The following is a 27,819-nucleotide window of genomic DNA, read 5'->3' on the forward strand; positions in this document are numbered from 1 at the left end:
TACTTATGTAAATTGTCGTGAATGTCGATGCAGGCAACTCAGGGTTTGAATAGTATTCAGACTTGGGGTCTGGATTTTTGATAGTATAGTTTAAATATATAGTCCTTAATTTAGAAAAAAAAAGGGGGGATGACAGGTAATAGGTTGACTTTTGATAAGTCTAAATTTAAAAATTTTCGGACTTTTTAGGTAAAAGTCTGAATGAATTGGGTGTCAGATTTTTTTGGGGAAAATCTGTATGTTCTGGGTTTGATCAACTCAGCAAATAGGCTTCTTTAGGGAAGAAGTTTATTTTCCTTTTAGTAAGGAATATAGGAATTTATAGGCCATAAGAGTTATAAGGGTTTTGATAGGCACCATAGTACATATTGATTATGTGGGTTCAAATACTTTGTGATTTCTAATATATGTTCTGTCTATTTGTCTGTTTATGTTACATCTGTTGCATAGAAGTATAAGATAATTTGTTGGTTTTTGTTTTTCATTTGTGTGGAACTTCAAGTCCAAAATCATTATATAGAGTGATTTGGCTCCACTGTATTGTATTCTTTACACATAGACATCTACATTGATTATGTAAAATGAGTCTGTGATTTGTTCTATGTGTTTTATGGTGTGAAATTTGTCATATATACTTGTGGTTGTGTGTCTGGTTGGTTTTCTGTAATAATAAATAGTAGATTGGGTTTAAAGAGGATCCCTAGACTTGAATAATATATATAAGAATCCCTAGACTTCAATAATATATTTCTTTAATAATATAGTAACCTTAATAGATGGCCAAGAAAGTATATTATAAACTTGAATTGGGTGAAGAGGGCCAGAACATTGTTAAGTTAATTCCTGCCCCTACGCCTATGAGTTTTGAGTCATGTGTAGAGTTTGTTATAAGAGTATCTGGAAAAAGATATTTAGTTCACCCCTGGGTAGAAAATATAGTGGAAAAGACAAGGGAAATGAATTTTAGCCCACAATTCCCCCTAATTGGAAGTAATAGTCTAATTCATATGGACTTAATTAAAGACTTATGTTTAAAGGAAAAAAAAAGATTTGTCACATAATACTAACTGGGATTATCAATATATGTACCAAGGGGCAAAGAATTGGTTAGAATTTGCCCCGCATTATTTTTACCGAATAGTTGACTAGTAATGTGTGGTTTATGTCTGTCCTCTGTCTATAAGTTGCGCCAGCGACGATATAAATTGTTATAAGAATCTTACTGCATTTCTGAGAGAGGATTAGTAAAATTAATATTAAGGACACACATGGGATTCGGATAAGAGCGGTCATTTACTGAAATCGCCAGTATAAATTCTATGTACGTACAAACTGGTTTCAGACGCCACCTTTGGCAAAGATCTGTTATGCTGGGTTTTTGTGGATGACCGATCATTAAAATTGTCTGAATTATCCATGGGTCATGTGATATAAGTTTTTCTGTAAAAGAACCATCTCAGAAATATAGTAATATAATTATTTCCTGTAAATTAGGATATAGTTATGGAATAACATGTATCATAATGTATTCATATGTATTGTATGTAGACTGACACATATGTGTGTAAATTGAGAGATTGTAATGAGTACATGTTTGTGATATGTATGATAGAGAGATGATAAACGTAGGGACGTAGCAATAAGGGGGAGGTACAGAGGTAGTGGCCATACCAAGGCCTTTGGTCCACAAGGGCCCCGAAGGGTCCACCCTCTATCACAGTATTAGCTCTCTATTGGTCCTCTCTATTGATCCTGTAGTGGTAATAATCACTTCTATAGTTGTTTTGAATAGTAACAATCCTTAACACACTCCCCTACTTGCATCCCTGACACTGTAGTTGTCTTTGGCAAATTTTGGCGCGCTGTATCAATTGCTATGTATAGAGTTCTTGGGGGGGGGGGGGGGGGGGCCTGATGTAAAACCTACACCAGGGCCCTCAGTTCCTTAGTTACGTCACTGGGCACCCGCTAAATTATGTGTTGAAACCATGGGTATATCTGCCTCTTTAAACTAGATTCTCTTCTTTCTCATTAGGAGATTACTTCTTTAATTAGTTAGACTGATCCTGCAGAGTTATGGGTAATGATTTTTTTTTTTAGCTAAATGCAGATGTAATTCTGAAATAATCAGAAAGTATTAGTTTTATTAAATAGTGTTAGAATTCCCCTTTAAGTTTGAAAGGGTTAAAGATGAGGACATGTCATTTTTAGGTGATCTAATCTGCGCCCGCCAACATCTGTGTGATGAGGAAGTAAAAAGTTTATTACTTTTTAAGCTAATGGGGTCTAACATTAAAACATTAGATTAATTAAGAAACATATATGTCCATAGATGTGGAGAAATATCAGGTATTTCTGCATATATACGGATATATTTTTGATAGTGGCAGTCTGGCAGAGTCTTAAAAAAAAAAAAAAAAAAAAAAAAAAAAAAGGGTTAAATGTCATTTTTTAAAAGTGAGTTTTTTTTTCTCTCTCTCTGGGGAAGCTATGCCATCAGCAGTAAAATGAGGAAGTAACTGGTGTTTCCGCCCGGTTAATTACTTAAACGTACTAGTTTTTTTTCCTGCTGAAGAAAAAGAAAGTGCATTCTGAATACGTAATGTGTAAGAACGTAATTTAATTGTCATATGTATCTAAACAACATCTTAGGTTTTTCTCTTAGTTAGATGTAGAGGTTAGTAAATAATGACCTAATAATTCTTGTCCCTATCTTTCCTTAATATACCTGTTTCTGTGTTCACTACACACGTGGCAGTTTTAAATAAGTCCAAAAGTCTAGTATAGGAAGTTTTTTGAGAATGATTTTTTTTTCCCTGAAACTTAGTGTCCTTAGATTAAAATTACCAACTGTCACCCAGGTCCATATGTATATGAATGAAGTTTCCCATACTGCAGAATAGATTTTTGGAGTTTTTATACGTGTCCAAAAGGGGTTCTGATATTTTTTCATAGGTAGTATAGTGAAATCATATATCATAGTTTGGGGCCAATTTGGAAGGAAGCCGGTTGATTTGTCTGTGGGTTTTTTTTTGGGTGAGGAAACTGAGTGCCTGGGGGAAACCCATGCAGACTCCGTGCAGATGTTGACCAGTCAGAGATTTGAGTAACATTGTAAGGCGATTAGTTTCATAGTGTAACGAGAATTGAGTTTTAGTACAACCTAATTCCCTTAGTCTAAGGTGGATTAATTAAGTAATGGCGTTTGTCACCCAGACTTATACAAGTGAGTAGAGTTAAATCATTTCCCCATGTAATGGTAGTTTGCCATAAGTTTGTTAGAATAATGTTCATATTTGAACAGAATTTATATAGCTTGTAACTTTGAAGCATATAGATTCAAATGATTTACTCAATAGTTCTCCATGAATAAGTTCCTTCTTGAATATTGTATCATAGTTGGTAGGCTGTATTTTTTTATATAAATCGCAGCAGAAAAGGCATGTAATGATGTTTGTAACTCATTGTTGAAGTGTTACTTGCTGTTCTAACTAAACTGTGTCTGATTTAATTCTTCACTGGCCTGGTCACCCAGTTGAACGAATTTTCTGGGCTTGCTCCTCCTCCAAGCCATACTGATAAAGCACAGTTATTGTAACTTCAATATTTCTAAATGTCATGCAACTATTGAAAAAAAATAATGCATTGTATACTGTTTGTACTTATATTTTAGTGGATGTTGTGAAACTGTGAAATCCATATTCATTTGGGAAAATTTATGGAAAACATTGAGGACATATTAAATAGTCAGGACAGGTATACAGTTTTAGGTCAATTAAGATCGCATGTGTAGTTCTGGGTCACACTTGCTGTTTATTTCATATCACCCTTTAGATTATGGGAATTCTTTCCCAATAGTGGGGTTTTGACCTTAATAACCCCTCTTCCTGTTCATAAATCCATCTCCTTTAAATTAATATCTCCTCTCCGGGTGACACAACATCTTTGTGTGTATGTAATTAATGACAAATATATTAGCAGAGAGCTGTTTAAGGCTCTGACTCTAAGTCACTCATGTTTTTAGTGAGAATATATGTTTTTTTTTAAGCCCAAAACCCTTAAAGTAAATTAAAATAAATCCTTACACTCAGCATAGGAAAATAAGTACATTTTTTATCCTTAGGAAAATAGCTTATTTTAGTGCTTGAACCTTTTTTACAAACTGCAGAATCATTTGATGTTGGTATGACAATTATTTTACGGACTTTTCACTGTTCTGAAGACTCCAGGAAAAAAATACACTGTTTTATAGTGTACTGCTTAGATGCTTTACCCCTGACAGGATTTTTAATTTCAGTTCTGCTTGATCTATAGGTCAGTGTCTGTTTAGTAAGGAGGCCTTAGCCTAGTCTCTGTAGTGCTGTTCTTTGTATGTGTGCCTATAGAAGTGTGTCTCGGGGACAACCATAGGTATAGTACCTTAAGCGCACTATGGGGAAAAGGACACTATAGATGTTCTTTGTATGTCTGTAGCTTTAAATCTGAAAGGGGACCCAACCCTATTACAGGGAGACAGTGCTGGCCACTGTTCCGCTGTACTGGGACCCTGCTCATAGTATGCCTTATAGCTTACTAACTCTGACCAGACATTAAAATAACTTTAATGTATGGTCAAATGAGGGAAAGGAGGTATATGGAACGGTCATGTTAGTTTGTTGTCTATACACATGCCCAGCCCTGTCCAGGCCTAGTGATCTGTGTCATGTCATTTCATGTAGTGGTGTAGTAAGAAGGGGTAGTGAGGTAGATATTGCACTAGGGCCACCTAAGTTATTTCAATACATCACTATTTAGGGTTTGGTATGATTGTGGAAGGTATGATGGAATGAGAGTGTGACTTGTAATGGAAGAATGGAAAAGTGGGAATTCATTATGGTGTAAAAATTCATTGGGAATTTATCCTCTCTGCCATGTATGGAGTCACATACTCGCACGGGTACAGCGACTCGACGACATGCGAACGGGGTATTGCGAGAGATCCGTTAGGATCATAGAAAAATCCGCTAAGTATGTTTTGAAGTTCATGGTGGAGAGTATGAATCATATTAGTATTACAAATACTAGGAAAAATAAATGATTTATTGGATTTTTGGGAAAAACATGATGCTCACACATTTTTCTTTATTCTTTCAGAAACAACTTGTCAGACATCTATCCTGAGGAGGATAAGGGTTGACTACCTGACCAGAGCCATCCGGAAGTCATCCATCCAGAGGGAGTCTGGGGCTATCCTGAGTCTATCTTTAACAGAAGGATTTCTTACTGGATCCACTGTTTTGGGTGAAATAGTTCGACTAAGGCCTGAATCCCCAAAAGAGACTTTTTCATCAGTTCCATAGTTGCGTGTGTCATCTGTTAAAGAATGGAACAAGATCTGGATCTCAGACCCAGGAAGATTGTATGGATTGTGGGACATTCTTATGTGTATTGGGCTCGTAGGAAAGCTACTAATAGTGACTATGGGGAAAACCTTGGGTTATCTAACAATAACTTCATGATCTATTGGTTCAGTATTAGAGGGATGATTTGGAATATGTTTTTTGGTAGGGTTACTTCTTTAATGCGGAAATTTCCTATGCCAGACATTCTTATTTGTCACTTGGGTGGGAACGACGTGGGTAAAGCTAACACTATTGATTTGTTACACCGCATGAAATATGATTTTATGCGCATTCATGAGATCATTCCCCAATGTGTGTTGGTTTTTTCTGAAATCATTCCCAGACGGGTGTGGATTTTTCCCCAAGATAGATTAAGGGCCATTAAGACATTCATTAATAGGGCATTATCTAGATCCCTGCCAGCTATAAGGGGTTTTTCTTACTGGCATAATAAGCTTGAGGGTTCCCGGCCTAACTTATTCCGCCCGGATAGGGTTCACTTGTCTGATCAAGGATTGGATATTTTCAATGCCGATCTTAGATCAATGATTGAATCAGCTGCTATGAGGGGTGGGTCACTATATTAAGGATATGATAGAAAGAGAGCTAGTTGTAAGTCACATTATGGGTTACTGCTTTCTGAATAAGTAACAGCCTTCATCTCTGCTATATCATTCTTTAAGTAAAAATTAGAATTAGGGTTTTTGTAAGTTAGATAATGGGTTGATATGTAATGAGCTGATATTTTTATCTCAATTACTAAATAAGGCCAAATGCTGAATAATCCAGGGATTTTTTCTGATTGCCATTTTGGAGTCGGGAAGGAATTTTCCCTTTATGGGGCTAATAAAACTATGCCTTATAAGGGTTTTTCGCCTTCCTCTGGATCAGCAGTAAAATGGGCCGGTGTGGTGCTTTGTTTTGATTAAACTTTATGTACACACATCTCTCTTCAACCCAGATAACTATAAAAGTGTATATTTATCAGACAGTAATATATATATATATATCTACATACCCACGCTTACGTGTTGCTACACATATAATTCAGCAGAGCTGATCTCAGTGGGCAATTTTCAGGGAACAAGTCTCCTATTTTTTGGTACCTTGGTCTTTAGTAGATTCAAGTTGGCCATAGTTGTCTTGCTAAGCTTTGCTAGAGTATTATATTTTGTCCTATCCTGACTATGAGTATAATTGCTGAGTGTCCATATGTGTGATTAGCAGAGTCCGTCTAGTATGGTTAAATCTTTGAAAGAGTATCTATGGCAGCAGTTGCTATTAGTTACATCTTTTTCTGCTTTGATTTGTAGGGTGTCTGTATAGATATTTACCATTACTGTGGTAAAAAAAGGTCAATTAGTTAACATTCCCTACCCTTGTTAAATCAGAGTTGTATCTGTTTGTCTGAGCAAGCAAAGCATAACAGGCTTCTGTCGGTATGATTGGTGTGATGGACTACAATTTCACAGCAACATAGTTGCCTTGAGATATTTAATATGGGATAATTGGAAGGCCAGAGATGTTGATGGTCTCATGTAGCCTTGTTCCCTAAGTCTCCTGCTGTGATCTGTGCATTCCTTCTCACAAATATGTCCTGTACTGAGGCCTGTAGCTACGTTTTGATTTGTTTGGTGAGTTCTGGCAGTACTCCTGTATTTCTGATCTCAGCCTCTGTACTCTAGGCATTAAGGCCTGAGTATGATTGTAGTTGGGTTAGTGTCCACCCCCTGGGTTAACAGGAGTGTGTGACTTTGAGTAAAGGATGCAGAGATAGCTTGGAGTACAGTGGTTGATGGAAGATGAGTGGTCTGCCATGCCTCACAAACGGTTTGTGAACTAAATTGTAGAGTCAAAACCACCCTCTCCCAAATATAGCCACCTTATGCCTGTGTTAGTTGCTATCATAAGGGTTTTTGACCTTGGCCTACCTAAGGCCTAGTATTTAGAAAAGCCTTTTTCTAGACAGGAGCAGATGGAAGCTTCTCTTGGACGAAGTGCTGATATAAGACAGTTTCTTTCTTGTATTGATCTAGGGGAAGTGTTCCTGCCGCAGGCTAGGTATGGTTAGTTTGAGTTGGTTGACCATTGTTTAAATGGTTGTTCAAGATCAGTTTGCTAATCATGTACTGTGCTAGAGTTAATTTTGCAAACAACTTTTCATGTTATGTCCATTATCTCATTGGGAGACTGTGGCTAGAATTTTGCCCACTGATATGTTAGTTCTGTATAAGTCTAAATGATTGACATTGATATGATTATCCTTTTCCGCGAAAATACAATTAGAGTGTATCAAGAAAAGCAAGAATTGGCATCCCCCAGGATACTAATCCTTGGGGGACAGCACTAGCATAGTCTGTGTAGCCATTTTTCCTTTGGAAAATGTCTAAAAAGGAGGGAATTGTAAGGAATTTTAAGCATAAGTATATACACTGTCAGCAGCCATTTTGTCTCTTCTGCAGCCATCTTAGAATCCATGTATAATATAGTTTCTAACTAGCTAAGAGCTTGAAAGTTGTATCTGTCATGCTACACTGCATTCTCACTTCTTCAATTCTGTTCTATCTTTGTCCATCTCTTCAACTTACAGGAAACTTTTATTGTGCCACTCTGACACCTGCAGAGATGTCATATGTTATGCTGGTAAAGTTCTCTCATTTAAATTAGTTATTATGAAGCCCTCTCGTGTATTATGTAAAGCATGTATTATGTAAATGTGCTGGAATTTCTATGTCTACTGCGGCTGTGCAGGATGTACAAATGACTGTATAAATAATGATCAAAGGCAATACATTTTCAATCTGTCTATCGGTCACAACCTGTCTGTGCGTCTTTAATTGTGGCTGACTCAGATTCAAAACCAGTACTGGTAAAGAAATCACAGAGTATTATTTCTAGGTCATTCCTGAAGGTCCAGTGAGTCTGTAAAGTGACCAGTCCTTACAGGGACAATGGCAGGGAATCGAGCGGAAGATAAGCGGCGCCGGCGGGGACGAGCGGGAAATCGAATGCGGAGGAAGTGGCGGGAACGCGGAAGAGGCCACCCGGCGGCTAATCGAGCCGCCGGATCGCAGCCTCATGTACGCGTGTAGATGAGGCTTAAGACTCTGATGAACAAGTAACTACGGCAGGGAAAAGATTAGATTGTAAGCCCATCCGAAGGAAAGACAGCAACAGAGCAAACGACAATGTCTACAATGCAGTGTTAAGCAACACTCAAGTATTACTATTATGGTGGCTTTGCTGTATGCTAGGGTGTTCACTTTATTTTAGCTCATTCATTTGTCTGTTCACCTGAAATGCTCCGCTTAAATAACATACTCTCATAATACTTCCATAGTTTGGTTTTGAACTTATAGCATCCCTAAGCTTGTGTGGACAGGGCTTCCTTGTGTGGGTGGAGCACAGGACTGGGTATCTGACATAAGTTTACATTCAGTGGCCTTCCATGGTGCTACCATGACAATGAATGAACTTATAGTAAACATGACTCATGTCAGAGTGAATGTGGTGTCTGGTCCAGCATGTTGCTACTAAAGACCTGTTAACGTCCCATCCTGAGGTAGGATCTATGCTAATTCTCTTGTGTGCTGTTATGGTTTGAAGTGGGAAACTGGAATTATTTACAGCCAGGTAACAACATTTACATCCAGAAGTGTTATGCAATTGTGATTATGTATTAAACCTTATGTTATCCATCAAAAGTACTACGACATACACTAGTAGAGGTGTGATTGTTTGTTTTTTCATTATTATTTTTTTTAACATGTGCTTGTTTACTGTTCAGTTGGGGGAATCAGTCTGTGTTTCATTGCAGTTATTTCACAGAAATATAATTGTCTTGTTTTTTTTCTCTAATTTAATAATGTAAGGTATGCAACTATAGTAAACCACATGACATAAAAGTATGGTCACTGTAAAAAAGACAATGCATGTTTCCAACTGGCATGGTGTTAAAATCGATCCCTGCATTTTGGTGACTCAACACTGATAGGGGGGTAGTAAAGGGTTTATTTAAAGAGTACCTGTAACCAAGGCTTGAACTTCATCCCAATCAGTAGGGGATATCCCTTTTCCCATGAGAAATCTTTTCCTTTTCTCAGACAAATCATCAGGGGGCTCTGTGTGGCTGATATTGTGGTGAAACCCCTCCCACAGTGTGATGTCAGTACCTAGGTACTGACATCACACTGTAGGAGCCTTGTTGCATGATCAGAAATAGCAGCAGTTTGCACAAAAAAACAGCATCTCCTTCCACAGACATCACCTGCCAGCATTAAAGGTGTCACCATGTGATGCATTTCAGAATGTAAATCAGGGTGAGGGAAGATTTTACAATGGGAAATCACTAACTAAATCATTTATAAATAATTATTGTAAAAAACATTTTTTCATGATGTTATTTTCACTGCTGTTCCTCTTTAAGCATATGCTTTGTGTTGTCCCCATGGAATCCTTTGGGTTGTTCTGTGATTGAAAGGTAATGCAGGTTTGTTTGTTTTTTGTCAACATGGAAATGGCCTGTAGGGCTTCATTTCACTCCAGAACTTACTATGTTCTCTCACAAAATGAATTCTAGTATTACAAGTTTTGCCATCATTTTATGTTTGTTAAGCTTTGTATGGTGAGGTGAACAGAAAAATAATTGTGGTTCCTTATGACCTCCGTACAGCTTGTCTTCTATCTTTTAACTTCAATCATACCTAAATCCAAAGTTACTTCAATATCCCCTAGCAGGCCATAGATTTCCTCAGTTGGAAACTAATAATTTCTTTTTTGCCTTCTTGGTTAAGATTCAACCACTCAATTACTAGTGTGAAGTTTCCCATTGTGTTAACCAAAATGTGGGATTGTGTCTATCCCAGATTCTGAGGAAACCAATTTTCTTACTTTCTGTAAATTGACAGTAGATACAGCTGTGCCCTTGATGGAATTTTGCATTGCTGGGCCATACTGGACTGTAGGTATCCCTGTCTCATCTGGTTTGCCGAGTAGGAGTTTCATAATCCAAAACTAAAGGTGGCAGTAAGATTGGCAGTGGAAAGAGCTGATGCAGCCTACTACATTCTACCTCCCTGATAGCTGCTGTCTTAAGGCTCGTACTCACTCACATGCAACTTTTATGCATGTCATCAGGTTGTGTCCAACTCGACGACATTACCAACTGCACGACCAAGCTATCGCACGACTTGTATTTTCTGCGTACTAACCAACTGAATGACCAATTCATTTACATACTATGCATGCAAGCGAGCGACAGACTGAATGATATGGCTGCATTCAAAACAAGTATAAGTCATTCAAACCACTTGTACACACATGGACCACTGCACGGTATCAGCCCAACAGTCATGTCAGTCGAACCACCTGTTGGATCTGGAAAACTATCTGTTATCAGTCACTCATCTAGTCATTTGTCACACGTCCACATGCCCAGCTGTTGTCCAACAGACGAAGTTTGGACAACAGTTGGGTGGAAAGGTTGCACCTTTGTACGAGTTTTAAGGCTACTATCTTTCAAAACTGTAATTTCTCGGTCTTTTGGTGTCCAGCAGTCTATATACTGTTTGTGTGTGTGTGTGTGGTGTGTGTGGTGTGTGGTGTGTGTGGTGTGTGGTGTGTGGTGTGTGGTGTGTGGTGTGTGGTGTGTGTGGTGTGTGTGGTGTGTGTGGTGTGTGTGGTGTGTGTGGTGTGTGGTGTTTGGTGTGTGTGTGTGTGTGTGTGTGTGTGTGTGTGTGTGTGTGTGTGTGTGTGTGTGTGTGTGTGTGTGTGTGTGTGTGTGTGTGTGCGCAGAAGTGCAGAAAGGACCCAAGATGACACTAAAATCCACTTCATGCCTGTGGAGATGCGTGCTGAAGATTTGACATATGCAAATAGTCAAAGTCTCTACAGAAGCTCCCTGGATCCGCTCTGGAAGTCAACATTTGTGAAAGCTGACTTAAGCCACTGCTAGCTTTCACTCTTAACTAGAAAAAAAGAGAAGATAGCTACCTACAATCCTTATTAAACCAGCATCTTACAGGCCCATCAAAGCTTCTGAGGTGAGGGAAAATGGTATCTAGGGCTGCAAGCAATACATATGACAGGGAGAGAATTTAAAAAATTCTAGATGCTGCTACCGGTCTGCACTACGATCAGAAAACCAATAGTTAACAGAAGTGTGACAACATTTTTTTTATATGTTCATGTTTCCTTTCCCTTTAAGGTGGGCAGTTCCTTTTCTCTTGTGTGCTGTCATGGATTGAAGTGGAAATATGTGTTTTTAAATGCTCTATTGTGTCAAAATAATTTTCCTTCCAAACCCCTTGCACACATCTCTCCGATGTGGCAGCACACTGCATTATTTATGCTTTCACAATAAAATCGGATTTCAGGAAGTTAACAAAGTAGGAAGACAGCCAATACTGATAGTTAGAATTGAGAATAAGATGAATAATTGAAGACCATAGTGACTTACTTCTATGTTTCCCTCATTGGCTGCCAACTTTAATGGAGTAAAGCCATCATTATTTTCCAGAAGTTCAGCACACTGGGACTCCCTAAGTGGCAGAAGGTCTAAGATCAAGTCATATATATGACATGCCAGCTCTTTATTCTGCTGCAGGACCAGGATGTGAAACACAGTGTTTCCTAAAACAAATTGAACAATCGTTTGTTACACCAAATCTCCACTGTCACATTTTAGTCTTATTTTACCCAATGATCTACAACTTCAAACATAGACTGAAATAAGGTATGAAGAAATAAAGTACAAGTGTCAGAGCTGTGCAGTGTTACATATCAGCCAATCAGAAACTTACCTTTACAGGTTTGTCAGCTTACAGCTTTTTCAAAGCTGATTGGATGCTATGGCTTTGCTGCACAGCATGTATTGTCAAACAAAGGCTTTAGTGCCCGGCATGCACCATCACCTGACATTGTGGACCCATCCTGGTACGTGGAACTTTGTATATGTACACAGCTTGTGTGCTACATGTTATGTATCAGCATTATATTGATTAAAGCAGTTATCAGTAGTGCCGGCCTCCCTTTCCCTTCTTGCAGTCATAGACAGCATGTATTGTTCTTGCACCATAACAAAGGCCACTTACATCAGCGAACAATTATTTTTATGCTTGTTTTTTGTTTGTTTTTTACCTCCTGATCTGCTCTTTCATATTTTATATGAATTGAGAGTGAAATGACAATGACTCAAACGCAACAGAACCTTGCAATGTTTAGGTATGGTTGCAGGGTAGGACAAATCATCCAGTTAAAGGCATGTACTGTACTGTTCATATGTACACTGCACACACATAGCAAGAGGCCTGGATTTACATCACAGGCGCCTATAGGCACAGATGTCCTGGTACCCTAGACTTTACCCTCCATGAACCTACAACCCCACCGCAAGTGTGCTGGCTGGCCCAGCTGTCACTTTTCCCGTACTTCCCTTGCCCATCATAGGTAGCTACAGGTGTCCCTTATCATTAGGTAGCCAGAGGTGCACTCACTATGAAGTAGCTAGTGGTGTCCTCAACTAAAGGGAAATCTCGTCAATGGAATGTTGAGAGCTGTGTGAGTAACCTCTCATTAACTTCCTGCTCTGGACTCTACATACAGTGGCTTGCAAAAGTATTCGGCCCCCTTGAAGTTTTCCACATTTTGTCACATTACTGCCACAAACATAAATCAATTTTATTGGAATTCCACGTGAAAGACCAATACAAAGTGGTGTACATGTGAGAAGTGGAACAAAAATCATACATGATTCCAAACATTTTTTACAAATCAATAACTGCAAAGTGGGGTGTGCGTAATTATTCAGCCCCCTGAGTCAATACTTTGTAGAACCACCTTTTGCTGTAATTACAGCTGCCAGTCTTTTAGGGTATGTCTCTACCAGCTTTGCACATCTAGAGACTGAAACCCTTGCCCATTCTTCTTTGCAAAACAGCTCCAGCTCAGTCAGATTAGATGGACAGCGTTTGTGAACAGTAGTTTTCAGATCTTGCCACAGATTCTCGGTTGGATTTAGATCTGGGCTTTGACTGGGACATTCTAAGACATGGATATGTTTTGTTTTAAACCATTCCATTGTTGCCCTGGCTTTATGTTTAGGGTCATTGTCCTGCTGGAAGGTGAACCTCTGCCCCAGTCTCAAGTCTTTTGCAGACTCCAAGAGGTTTTCTTCCAAGATTGCCCTGTATTTGGCTCCATACATCTTCCTATCAACTTCGACCAGCTTCCCTGTCCCTGCTGAAGAGAAGCACCCCCAGTGCATGAAGCTGCCACCACCATATTTGACAGTGGGGATGGTGTGCTCTGAGTGATGTGCAGTGTTAGTTTTCTGCCACACATAGCGTTTTACATTTTGGCCAAAAAGTTCCATTTTAGTCTCATCCAACCAGAGCACCTTCTTCCACATGTTTGCTGTGTCCCCCACATGGCATGTGGCAAACTGCAAACGGGACTTCTTATGCTTTTCTGTTAACAATGGCTTTCTTCTTGTCACTCTTCCATAAGAGCCAACTTTGTGCAGTGCACGACTAATAGTTGTCCTATCGACAGATTCCCCCACCTGAGCTTTTAGATCTCTGCAGCTTGTCCAGAGTCACCATGGGCCTCTTGACTGCATTTCTGATCAGCGCTCTCCTTGTTTGGCCTGTGAGTTTAGGTACACGGCCTTGTCTTGGTAGGTTTACAGTTGTGCCATACTCCTTCCATTTCTGAATGATCGCTTGAACAGTGCTCCGTGGGATGTTCAAGGCTTTGGAAATCTTTTTGTAGCCAAAGCCTGCTTTAAATTTCTCAATAACTTTATCCCTGACCTGTCTGGTGTGTTCTTTGGACTTCATGGTGTTGTTGCTCCCAATATTCTCTTAGACAACCTCTGAGGCCGTCACAGAGCAGCTGTATTTGTACTGACATTAGATTACACACAGGCGCACTCTATTTAGTCATTAGCACTCATCAGGAAATGTCTATGGGCAACTGACTGCACAATAATTACGCACACCCCACTTTGCAGTTATTGATTTGTAAAAAATGTTTGGAATCACGTATGATTTTCGTTCCACTTCTCACGTGTACACCACTTTGTGTTGGTCTTTCATGTGCGATTCCAATAAAATTGATTTATGTTTGTGACAGTAATGTGACAAATTGTGGAAAACGTCAAGGGGGCCGAATACTTTTGCAAGCCACTGTACGGAGGGAGTGACTAGGGAAAGGGAGTTAGCCGCCTTCCCATCATCAGGCACTTGTAGACACGTGCCTACAGTGCCTTAAAGCGGAATATAACCCTGCATTTCAACTTTGCTCTAAAACATTATTTACAGTATATTATATGCAACCAGCATTTTTTTTTTTACTAGACCAGCATTGGAAGGGTTACACAGGGCTTTAAAGTCCCTGGAGATTTCTGCAGAGAATCCGAACTTGAGTTAGATACTTTTTGTTTACAAATATGTGTTTATTGTGACTCATCTCTCTCACTGAGAAGGAGCTTGGAGGACAGCCAAAGAGATGTATCTATTGATAAACAGTTACACACTAACTAAATAGAATGTAACTATCTGAATGTCTGCACGAACTTAAAACCTCTGTGTTTAACCCTTCCAATGCTGGTCTAGTAAAAAAAAAATGCTTTTTGCATATAATATGCTGTAAATAATGTTTTAGAGCAAAGTTGAAATGCAGGGTTATATTCCGCTTTAAGGTAATAGCGTTGCAGTAACTGAACTCCAAGGTACACTCCACTATCACACTATCCACTATCCAGATGGAACTGAATCTTATAGGTGATCTCCATTATCAGTGAAAGAGACACTTGCTCTACACATTTGCATTTACTTGCTATGCAGGGACATCATGCATAGGCGGTCCCTTACATCCCTGTCTTAACCTCTTCCGAAAGTTACCCGTAGGTATTCAATGTGATTTAGGAGCTAACTTGCGAGTAGGGAGCCTTAGGCTTCTGAGGGTTGCAGCTACATACAGCACTCCAACTCACCACTGCCAACAGGGGCGCCAATTGCCACAACACCTCAAAGCAAAACACATGAAACCATAAACACTGAAATAATGTCAGGCTACAAGTTCAGACATTTAAAGAGACAGGCTGTGTAAATGTATAAACATAGCAGCAACTAAAAAACAATTTACCTTATCTCTATAGTAAGTAAAGAGGTCATCTTTCACGTGCAAATATCCACAACAAGAACAAATTAAAAAAAAAACTCCATGCCAGGTTTGTAGGATACAATACAATACAATACAATACAATAACATTTGTAAAGCGCTTTTCTCCCATAGGACTCAAAGCACATAGTTGTGTCTCAGATTAATACAGGGTTGCAGGCTGGGTTGTGTAATTCATGTTCTTCAGCTCAGGAGAAGCACCGTACAAGTATGTATTGCAGCACTGCTGGTTAAGCTGGGTGACAAATGGTGGCACTAGTGAAAATATTTGTAATTAACAGTACCGATATTTTACTATGCACTTACCCATTCTCACTTGAACCCTCCCTTCCTAGTACCTAACATCCCACCTAATGCCTAATACCTAACGCTAACCCCCCTCCAAGTGCCTTGCACTAACCTCACCCCTACCCCCTCATGGCACCAAAACAATCACTATTGTAGACAATTATCTACCAAAAAGATGATTGGCTCCTTTATTCCTTCCTTACCTAATATCTGATTGGCTAATCAGTTATCAGTAATGCATCTGTCGACCAACTCCCCGCCTGTGCGCCTATTTACTGTTACTTTTTACAGGTGTCTATTAGATTTCTGTAGATTCCCGCGCACACATAACCTGATTTGGCACAGTATAACCAAAGTCTGTGTTGAAACTGCTTGGCACCAAAATGAACAGATCTGAGAAGCACTGAGTGCTTTACAATCCCGGCACCTGCTGCTTATGTAATAGGATAGTTTTGGTGCAGATAAGTTCTGTGCCCTTTCAAATAAATGGAGCATCTGAGTCTAGCAATAGATCCTGTGCCAGAACACCTTATATCCAGATGGAACTGAATCTTCTACAAATATTTTGTTATGTGATTGCCAAGCCTATATTGAAAATAACCAGCAGGCTCAGATAACTCCTCATAATCATTATTGTATTATTGATGTTACTATGATTAGAGGTTTTACTCCGCTCAGTTAATTATTTTTTTTTGAATAGCATCTGTGAAATAGCATAGCAGGAATGCTTGTCATCTCTTCCTATAAGATTCTGAAAGGTACCCAGTGAGTCTTGTGCATTGAGAGGTGCTCCATAATCAACCAGCAGAAGCTTCATGATTTCCTCGCTTCCTGCGCAGGCTGCAAATGACAAGGGATATTCACCTGGAATAAGAAAGAAACATCTTTTTAGGATTTCTATTCTTGAGAAGAATGCTGATAATCAGTCAGAATGGTGACCTTTGCATGTTTGTTCAAAGCTTACTGTATCTTTTTTTGCAAACTAAGGGGTTGATGAATGAAGCTAAAGTAGAATTGCTGTGCGCAGACACCGCATGACAAGATTAACGTTACTGCTGGCAGCAGGTCACCAAGGGTTAGGGCCAGCTCACACGTGCTTAAATAAACATACCTGTTTGGGACATTGGGATCCAACTCCACTTGTTTAAATAAACGGACCTGCTTGCTTCGCATTGCAATCTGAACGATAAGTGGAACGTACAGTCCAAACTTTGCACACTTTCCTGGACCGGATAGGAAAATGTATGCAATGAAAGTCTATGAATGAGAATGGACACTGTCCATTCTCACTAGGCTAGTTGCCGCATGCACTTTGCATGTTTCGATTGCTGCCGTGACGTAATAGTCATGTGTCCCACTGCCACTCGTCACTGCTCGGCTCCTCGTACACACCTCGATTTGCCGGCATAAGCATGGGGATCTCCATTGGGCTGCAAAATACCAATGAGAATCCTCAGCAACAGGGAGAATTTTCATTGGTTGAAATCCCCAAGGATGACTGTGGGGAAGTCAGAGGAGAGGATGTGTGGGAGCCAAAAGGCAAGGTTGTTTAGAAAGTGTGGAATGGAGCTCGACATAGGGCGATAGACCGCAACAATGGCTGGGAGGGGATAGTAGAGGCAGATGGTGTGGACCTCGTAAATTGTAGGGAGGGAGGTGGAGTGAGGACACGAAAGGTGCAGGCGTTTATTGTGGACAGATCTGGCATTCCAGAGACCGAAGGGTAGGGGGAGCATGTGTTTGTGGGTGGGATGGATGGAAATAAGGTCGGGGGCGAAGATGGATGTTGAGGCTATTAGTGGACAGAGGACTGTGAGGTTTGTGACCAAGTGAGCAGGGGATGCTTGTCTGGCAGCAGGCTGTGGCCTGGGGTTAGGTGATATATCACCAGCTGCAAAGTAAGAGACGGGAGAGAGTGAGCAAATTGGAATGAGAGTTAAATGTGTGGGAGTTTTTTGAGTTGCTGGGGGGAGAGAGAGATTTCAGGAGAGCTAACAGTTCATGAGAGGCTGAGCAAGGTGAGGAAAGCAGAGCAGGTGAAATGAATATGGAGTGTGGTACATTGGGAGGGTGCATGTAGCAATGCAGCTTGTAGATGTTTGCAGACGGGCAGAACATAAGAAAAAGTGCAGTAAACATGGTAAGTGTGTGATTATAACCAGAACATTTCCAACCACTAAACACTATTTGATGTTTTACACCTCCTGTACAGTCCCCCCCATGCCCCCTTCAGTAAGCCCAGGAAGATTAAACTGTTCCTCGTTCTCAACCCCCAACCTACTTCCATGTGAGCAAGATCTTCCACCCAGTTGAATTGATAAATAATTAGTCGATTTTGGCCAGAAATCGATCAAAATTATGATCAGGTGGGCATGTTGGGGCAGTATTATCCAGTTGATTCAATCACAGTGATTGAATCTGCCAGAGAATATAGACTTATGTATAGGCGCCTTGAGGCATCTTCAGAGATCTCTAAGCATCTCCATTGTGAATACTATGAATGATCCATGCCACTGACCAGTCATGCTATTGGATCTTCTTGGTCCATAAGGTACCCTGGCTCAAGAGCTAAATCCACTTTTGAACAAGTAAACACAATGACAACATGTGACAGCAGGCAAATCTTCTGGTAGGATTTATTGTTCAGTGTCCCTGCAGCAATATTGATTTCGATAAAGGTAAAGTGATAAAGATTTAGTTATGGACAAGGTTACCTAAAATCCGCTTTCGGGCTTACTTTTTATGTTTTTCCTGCTTCCCCTTCTCCCAGCAGTACATTAATATAGGAGTATTTCTAATATGCATAATGATTAAATAATGGTAAATACTCGAGATCTAGGAATAACCAACATGGTCAGGTGATCAGGAGTGGTGGTAAGTGGCAGTTAGGCCACACCTAATATTCAGTATGCAAAGGCTTGCCACCCAAAGGGATGATGAGCACACAAAGCAGCAATGTAAGTCATGTGACTGCTAATCACAAATCTCCAAGCATTCCTGTTTTTTTTTTTTTTTTTTAAACCTTCATGAAAAAAAAAAACTGAGCAGAAAAGGAAATCTGAAATAAAAAGAATATGGTCTTTGGATCCCTTAGCATCAGTAGTTTTTGATTTGCACACCTGAACCAAGCATGTATGTATTGGTGTCAGTGGTGGCAGAAAGAAGTCAGACTACCTTGTCTGCATACTTTCCCCGGAAACAGTAAATTCGGGCGCCTGAGGCTAGTGGACAAATCGGGCGCCGCCATTCACTCCTATAATAAATATCGTTTAATGGGCGCCCGATAGGAAAAAAGGGCGCCGGAGAAAAATAACGTTTTAAAAGCGGCGCCCGGAGACTTAATGTTTTATTACTGCTTCTCATGATTACACATTATTTAATGATTTATAGATTTTTAAATATTATTTTTAAACGAAAAACAGTACAATATTTTTTTCAAACATTATTTTTAAACGAAAAACAGTACTTTTTTTTTTTTTTTTTACATTATTTTTAAACGAAAAAAACAACAGGGGGGTCTTAGGTTTAGGCACCAACAGGGGGGTCTTAGGTTTAGGCACCAACGGGGGGTCTTAGGTTTAGGCACTAAAAGGGGGGTCTTAGGTTTAGGCACCAACAGGGGGGTCTTAGGTTTAGGCACCAACAGGGGGTCTTAGGTTTAGGCACCAACAGGGGGGTCTTAGGTTTAGGCACCAACAGGGGGGTCTTAGGTTTAGGCACTAACAGGGGGGTCTTAGGTTTAAGCACCAACAGGGGGGTCTTAGGTTTAGGCACTAACAGGGGGGTCTAGGGGTTAGGGGTAGGTACAGGGAGGGTTACTTAGGCACCAACAGGGGGGGTCTTAGGTTTAGGCATCAACAGGGGGGTCTAGGGGTTAGGGGTAGGTACAGGGAGGGTTACTTAGTAATTTTTTTTTAAAACGTTATTATATGTTTCACTATTTAAACGAAAGATTAACGTTTTTACAATTGCCGATTTAATGCACATTATTTAATGATTTATAACTTTATAAAACATTAATTTTAAACGAAATACAGTACAATACATTTTTAAACGTTATCCATGCTTATCGTTAAAAACCCGGCGCCCTTTTTTCCCAGCGCCCCTTTTTAACGTACGCACTTTCCCCACCTGGGTCAGTGAAAGTATTAGAGGAAGATGATCAGCACAACAGCCAGGCAAGAAGCATTCTCAAAACAGACTGCACATGCACAATAGCCTTTGCCATTTATCCTTCTCACTTTGCGCTTCCTTTAAGGTTTATTTTTAAGTTTTGTCACATTGCATGACTTTTACGTTCACATGAATGGTAGCAGGTTGTACAGTCACTAGTTTCCAGCCACTCTATTGAACTACAAGGCATTTGTGGGTGGCTGTAGCATTTGTGGCAGGATGTGGGAATCATGTTGTATGTGTCTGATCACCTCTGTCAGACACTGCGTGCACAGCCATCTACCACTTCCAAACATTGGCAAAAAGAGCAGTTAGGATTGGTTTCAAAGGGAACCTTAACTGAGAGGGATATGGATATTTCCTTTTAAACAATACCAGTTGCTTGGCAGTTCTGTTGATCCTTTCGCTGCAGTAGTTGAATCACAAACCTGAAACAAGCATGCAGCTAATCCAGTATGACTTCAGTCAGAGCACCTGATCTGCATGCTTGTTGAGGGGCTCTGGCTAAAAGTATTTGAGACACAGGATCAGCAGGAGAGTCAGGCAACTGGAATCATTTTAAAGCCCAATCTACGCGATACGATTCTTTGTGCGATTCGATTACGATTCTATTTACTATCTGATTAAATCCGACATGTTCGATCGGGATTTGATTCAATTCAATTCGATTTGCCATTGTAAAGCAATGGCAAATCCAATTGAATAGAATCGAATCCCGATCGGACATGTCAGATTTAATCGGATCGTAAATCGAATCGTAATCGAATCGCACAAAGAATCGTATCGTGTAGACGGGGCCTAATAGGAAAAATTCATATCCTTCACCGTTTAGGTTCCCTTTTACCACCACCCTTCAGTTGCAATATGCAGCAACTAAATAGCAGCAGATCTAGCAGATTAGATGAGATTACTGGTTGGTAATCGCTTGAATTAATCGTCCAAGTGAATTTAGCCTTACCTGTATCCAGGTTAAGCAGAGTCAGAACAAAATACAGTGGCTAGGCTATCTTATGTAAATGATATCTGTAGTTCAGCTGAAAATAACTTTTGCTATTCCGCCTATCGTGACCTTAACACTGTCATCCTTCTGTCACAGTGCAGTAAATATACCTTTGGTTTAAATGCAGCAGAGATTTGGAAGCCATAAATGCTACAGTGATGAAGTGCATGCTACACACTAATGAACAATGATTTGGACTAGCAATGAGTCAGATGATTGCTGAGTACCTATGGAGCTGTGATGTGAATGGAAGAAACCTTCATACACTTTCATTCCACTAAAAGCAACTCATGAACTTGGCACAAATGCAGGAGAGACAGAAGGCACATTGGTATGAATATTTATGGTGGTGGGAAAATGAGACGTGATTACCGAAGTCATTAGTTACAAGTACTGAAAAGACATTGAAGAGTTTATAGGCAGTGATTATCGTGCTCTATGTATGGCTGGCCTCAAGTGCATCTACAGAGGGCGTAGGCTTTGTGATTGTTACAGTGAACAGCGTTTGTAATCAAAAACAAGATCTCCACTATGTCCTATCACAGAACAAGCATAAAGGTGATTGTTTTCATTATTGATTAAGTTTATCATCTTCAGCACTAAAAATAGATTTAAGAAAAAATAATATTGAATGATTATAAATGAATTAATTGGTTGGAGCCGCACTTGCTGACCTGACTGGTTAGGCCCCGTTCACACTTGCGGTTTTGTCAAAACCGCACCGGATGTCCGGACCGCACCGGAGCCGGACCGGACCTGATCCGCACGGTTCCTATCCGGATCCGGTCCGGATCCGGTCCGTTTGCATCCGGTTTCCGTGCGGTGTGAACACGGTTGCGGTCCGGATCCGGTTTCTTAAGGAGATACCATCCTGTTAATACCTGGGGTCTGGGAGGTCAGCAGAAGGGTCTGGGGTCATTGTTGGAGACAGGTGGACGTGTGGAGACCATCCGTGGATACAGAGACTGCAGTTGGGACCATGGATCCAGGCATTTTTTACTCGTAAAACTGGGAATTCTCTCCTTCCTGTTGTTCGCCTCCTCGTTATCAGACATGTTGCTGCCAAAACGAGCTCCAGCATGAAATCGCTGCTGCCCCACTCTTTGAACGCTGGGCCCATGTGGTCCCCATCCAAAATGCATAGGAAGTGGGGTAGAACGTCCGGTTTTTGTAGCCAGTGTGTTGTGCGCTCTCCGGCTCTCATTGCTTTGTATTGGCCGGATGGTGCAGTCCGGCTCCGCTCCGGATAAGGCTGCCGGAGGAGCCGGACCAAAAAATAGCGCATGTTGGAACGGACGCCGGAGTCCGGATCCGGTCCGGATCCGGTCCGGCAGAACGGACGCATGTGAACGGATGCATAGGCTTTCATTGCTATTGCCGTGCGTCCATTCCGTCCGTTCTGCAAGCGGTCCGGCTCCGGCACGGCGATTCCGGACGGCCACTGCTAATGTGAACCGGGCCTTATTGTTTTCCTAAATTCCACATTTTTCTTATAAACAAATTGATCAAATGATCAAGACACAGCAATTCACCGTGTTACCTGAGATAAAGGGTCTTTATTCGATTCACTTTTTCTCCTAAGTTTTCTCCTAGGCGATGCTTTTATACTTTTTTTTTTTTTAGTAAATGCATTTTAAGCCTCCAGCAAGCAGGAAAACACTGAAAATTATTTTGACAGTGCTTTTCACCCACTTCTAGGCACTTTTTCAGATGCAGAATTTGTAAAGTAATTTAAAACAGAAGATTAAAAATGATCTCCTTAGAAAACTTAGGAGAAAAGTAAACTGAATAAAAGGCATAGATGATTATTAACACAAAACTTCATCCCTGACCTATTCCCAAAACAAATAATTATCCTTGATCTATTCCTAACACAGATATTCATCCCTGACCTATTAAAACAAGATTCTTCATCCCAGACCTATTCCTAACACAAACCTTCATTCCTGACCTACTCCTAATATGGGTCTTTATCCCTGACCGAGTCCTAACACAAACCTTCATCCCTGACTTAGTCCTAACATGATCCTTCATTCCTGACCTATTCTTAACACTTCATCTCTGGCATAAACATCAATGCAAGTAGTGAATTAAGGCAGTAGATTTGCCAAAATAGTTAACGTGTTTTGCATGCAATAGTTACCACTGGGGTTTCCCAGGCCTTACCTGGGACGATCGTGTGTGTGTGTGTGTGTGTGTGTGTGTGTGTGTGTGTGTGTGTGTGTGTGTGCGTGCGTGCGTGCGTGCGTGCGTGCGTGCGTGTGTGTTTTAATGCACACCTTGTCTCATTGTTTCAAGCAGTAAAAGTCTAGAAGTGCTGATAGGTGGTAGCACAATATTACCCTTCAAATCTTATTAGAAGATAAGATACCACAATTGTGTTCTGTATTACAATGATACTGGATTCACTGGCATCTCCACTTGAATTATTTTTCCTGTTGTTGAAGTAGGACCACAAGACAAGAAGTAACAGTGTCTCAGGATGACCATATAAGTTGTATTCTCCTTACTTACCAAAGTAGAACATACCGGTACATTCCATCTCTGAAGCACAGGAGCTACAGGAAGGTCTGGAACTAAGGTCTGCTCCAGTCTTCAGCAGAAGTTTAATTATTTCCAGGTCCTTCTTCTGAAGTGCTGTGTACAGAGAGGTTTCACCTGTAAGAAAGGAATAGCTGCTACTACTTGCAAATAGAGGAGTATTTGTGTAGGATATAAAGGATAAGTGAACTTTGCTTGCCTAGAGATCCCAGAAGCCCCTAAATGACGACTACTTCAAGTTACATGTACTTCCCTTTCACAAACACTACACACAGTACTAACTCTACATATCTGTGTCATGTTTTCACTTTCATATAGAGTAGGAAACGTTAAACTCCTGTCAGCTATTATTGGTATGATTGTGCTTGCCAGTGTGACAGTAGTCTCAAATGGATTACAAACACAGAAAAAAAACACAGATTTACTCCCCATAACCATCGATCCCGACAGAAACACACACATACACACGCGCACACACACTAACCCCCTATCCTCTGACAGAAACACACATTCGCGCACACACACTAACCCCCTATCCTCTGACAGAAACACACATTCGCGCACATGAGCACACACACACACACACACACACACACACACACACACACACACACACTGGTAGGCATCAACATACCACTGTGTCTCAAATACTAAGGCCTCATTCACACCAGTGCGCTTGTGTCCGTTTCTGTTCACTTTTTTTCAGTAACTTGTATCTGTAAGGCCTCGTTCACATCATACGTGCTTCCATGCGCATTTGGAAGCGCGTATGATGTGCTGAAACACAGGAACGGCAGAAGGGCATAGACAGCCCTTCTACCGTTCACATCTACTGCGCTGCGCAGCAGTACGATGCGCTAGGAAGCGCTTGCGTACTGCTGTCTGCATTTTGTCCGGAAGCGCAGAGCTGATCCCATCACAGCAGCACAGCGGCGCAGATGGCGTGTGATCGTATGCGCTGCATTCGGATCGCACAGCCATCTGCGCTAGCTAGATGTCAACGAGGCCTAACATTGATGTTCTGAAAAAAAAAGCGGACAGAAGCGCACAAAGTGTGAAGGAGGCCTTACAAGTAAAACTGGACTCCGGTCCTGAGAGGAAGCTGTAACTAGTTTTGCCTGCAAGGCTGTGAACATATATTTGGAATCTTGGTATCATCTTTTATGATGATGTGAAAAATGTAATTTCTGTTTGCTATCAGCCAATCACAGAACTGGAGAAGTGGCTGTTCCATTCACGAAACAGTGGACCTGTTGCCATGGGATTTGAAATTGTCATTATAAAATTATTTGCTTTTGTGGATCCACCACAATGGGAGCAGCCATATTATCTTTTCTCTTGGGGGCATATTTTTCCCAGTGATAGGAGCCATGCATGTGCCTAGGTTCCCTGCCTCTGTTTACACAGTTTACATTTGACCAGAGGCATCACACAGCCACAATAATCTCAAATGTCACTGTTAAGGCAAAGTTAACAGAATTAAACTGCAGGTCTTCTTTTTGGTAACAAATTATGCTACTTCTTGGGTATCTATATTAACAAGAGAGAATTGTACCATGTTAGCCATCAGTAAAAGCAAGAAGTTTTGAATCAGGATGATACCATCCATTTATTGGGCACCTTAGAAGAAAAAGAGTAAACTTTCTGTTTTTTCTTCTAAGGTAGCCAATAAATGGTATCATCCTGATTCAAAACTTCTTGCCTAGGCTATCTATACATACGATTATAATATAAGTAAAAGGTCCACTGTAGAAACATTTAATGAAAAATGGCTCAGCAAAGGGAAGACAGGAATAATCCCTCTCCTTCTCCCCTCCAATCCATAGCAACAAACACACTCTCATTGCTGCCTCTGCTGTCCTAAACTCTTTTTAATGCTGGGCATACACCATTTAGATGGGGTAAATTATTGGTACCCACCTGATGCTGATTAATTTATCATGTTGCCAAAGTGCCCTATGTGATATTACAGTGGCTTGCAAAAGTATTCTGCCCCCTTGAAGTTTTCCACATTTTGTCATATTACTGCCACAAACATAAATCAATTTTATTGGAATTCCTCGTGAAAGACCAATACAAAGTGGTGTACACGTGAGAAGTGGAACGAAAATCATACATGATTCCAAACATTTTTTAGAAAAAAATAACTGCAAAGTGGTGTGTGCGTAATTATTCAGCCCCCTTTGGTCTGAGTGCAGTCAGTTGCCCATAGGCATTGCCTGATGAGTGCTAATGACCAAATAGAGTGCACCTGTGTTTAATCTAATGTCTGTACAAATACAGCTGCTCTGTGACGGCCCCAGCGGTTGTCTAAGAGAATATTGGGAGCAACAACACCATGAAGTCCAAAGAACACACCAGACAGGTCAGGGATAAAGTTATTGAGAAATGTAAAGCAGGCTTAGGCTACAAAAAGATTTCCAAAGCCTTGAACATCCCACGGAGCAACTGTAAACCTACCAAGACAAGGCCATCCACCTAAACTCACAGGCCGAACAAGGAGAGCGCTGATCAGAAATGCAGCCAAGAGGCCCATGGTGACTCTGGATGAGCTGCAGAGATCTACAGCTCAGGTGGGGGAATCTGTCCATAGGACAACTATTAGTTGTGCACTGCACAAAGTTGACCTTTATGGAAGAGTGGCAAGAAGAAAGCCATTGTTAACAGGAAAGCACAAGAAGTCCCGTTTGCAGTTTGCCACAAGTCATGTAGGGGACACAGAAAACATGTAGAAGAAGGTGCTCTGGTCAGATGAGACCAAAATAGAACTTTTTGGCCAAAATGCAAAACGCTATGTGTGGCGGAAAACTAACACTGCACATCACTCTGAACACACCATCCCCACTGTCAAATATGGTGGTGGCAGCATCATGCTCTGGGGGTGCTTCTCTTCAGCAGGGACAGGGAAGCTGGTCAGAGTTGATGGGAAGATGGATGGAGCCAAATACAGGGCAATCCTGGAAGAAAACCTCTTGGAGTCTGCTAAAGACTTGAGACTGGGGCGGAGGTTCACCTTCCAGCAGGACAACGACCCTAAACATAAAGCCAGGGCAACAATGGAATGGTTTAAAACAAAACATATCCATGTGTTAGAATGGCCCAGTCAAAGTACAGATCTAAATCCAATCGAGAATCTGTGGCAAGATCTGAAAACTGCTGTTCACAAACGCTGTCCATCTAATCTGACTGAGCTGGAGCTGTTTTGCAAAAAAGAATGGGCGAGGATTTCAGTCTCTAGATGTGCAAAGCTGGTAGAGACATACCCTAAAAGACTGGCAGCTGTAATTGCACCAAAAGTTGGTTTTGCCACAGAGGTGCCAATGTGTGTCTCGGACCTGCAGTTGTGTGATACTACCGTTGTTTAATGCCTGATGAAGCGGAATTGTGCCCCTGAAATGCATTGCGGTTGTTGTTCGTGGAGTATGTAAATAAATTGTTTTTGTTATAAACGACAGCATCAAGTCTGTTTCTGAGTGGTCGGTCCACCGCCGCCACTCAAATATTTTAAACATTTTATCATATTTTATCCTTTTGGCGCCTCTGTACATCCATTTGTCAAGATTTTCACCCTCGGTGGAAGGGTGATAAACCCTTTTTCTTCTTCTTCAGAGAGCGACATCTTAGTCCTGAGTGGGGACAGGTCTAATCTCCCCACCTGCCTATACAGTGGTTGCCTAAGTGGTAACCCACGTTTGTAAGTATAATACTTACTTGCCATTTTTTCATCCTTGATCCAATACATACTACACTACACTATATTGGGCTCTCGGTATCTCTGCTTTATTGACTCAGGGGGCCGAATAATTACGCACACTCCACTTTGCAGTTATTCTAAAAAATGTTTGGAATCATGTATGATTTTCGATCCACTTCTCACATGTACACCACTTTGTATTGGTCTTTCACGTGGAATTCCAATAAAATTGATTTATGTTTTTGGCAAAATGTGGAAAACTTCAAGGGGGCCGAATACTTTTGCAACCCACTGTATATCACATCTAACCGTTTATCATTCTTCTCACCACAACCACAAACTTTGTCATACTCACTGCAGACTCCTAAAAATCAGCTTCAACCACTGAAAAATGATCAAGCCTCCTTCTATTTCCAGATTTTTATAAGATTCAATTTTCTAATTCCTGTGTTATCTATAAGGTACACAGATGGATTTAGATGTAATGGGCCCTAGGGAAGGTAGTAGATTTGGGGGCCCCCTTGTGGTCCTTTTGGTAAGCTGAAATTTGAAAAGTTAAA

The 27,819-nt window shown here is 40.7% G+C and overlaps 1 protein-coding gene across 5 annotated transcripts in view; it reads right to left on the reverse strand.

The window, feature by feature from the left end:
- LOC137571604 (transient receptor potential cation channel subfamily V member 5-like) overlaps window positions 1–27,819 on the reverse strand; it is a 101,814-nt gene that overhangs the window by 54,997 nt on the left and 18,998 nt on the right. For all 5 annotated transcript variants that reach the window (XM_068280963.1, XM_068280960.1, XM_068280961.1 and 2 more), the window contains exons 5-7: window positions 23,539–23,682; window positions 16,614–16,715; window positions 11,839–12,011 (exon numbers count right to left, since the gene is read on the reverse strand). In XM_068280963.1, coding sequence (XP_068137064.1) covers window positions 11,839–12,011; window positions 16,614–16,715; window positions 23,539–23,682 — 419 coding nt within the window. The remainder of the gene's footprint in view (window positions 1–11,838; window positions 12,012–16,613; window positions 16,716–23,538; window positions 23,683–27,819) is intronic.

This window comes from Hyperolius riggenbachi, chromosome 4, assembly GCF_040937935.1.
Source record: "Hyperolius riggenbachi isolate aHypRig1 chromosome 4, aHypRig1.pri, whole genome shotgun sequence".
NCBI lineage: Eukaryota > Metazoa > Chordata > Amphibia > Anura > Hyperoliidae > Hyperolius > Hyperolius riggenbachi.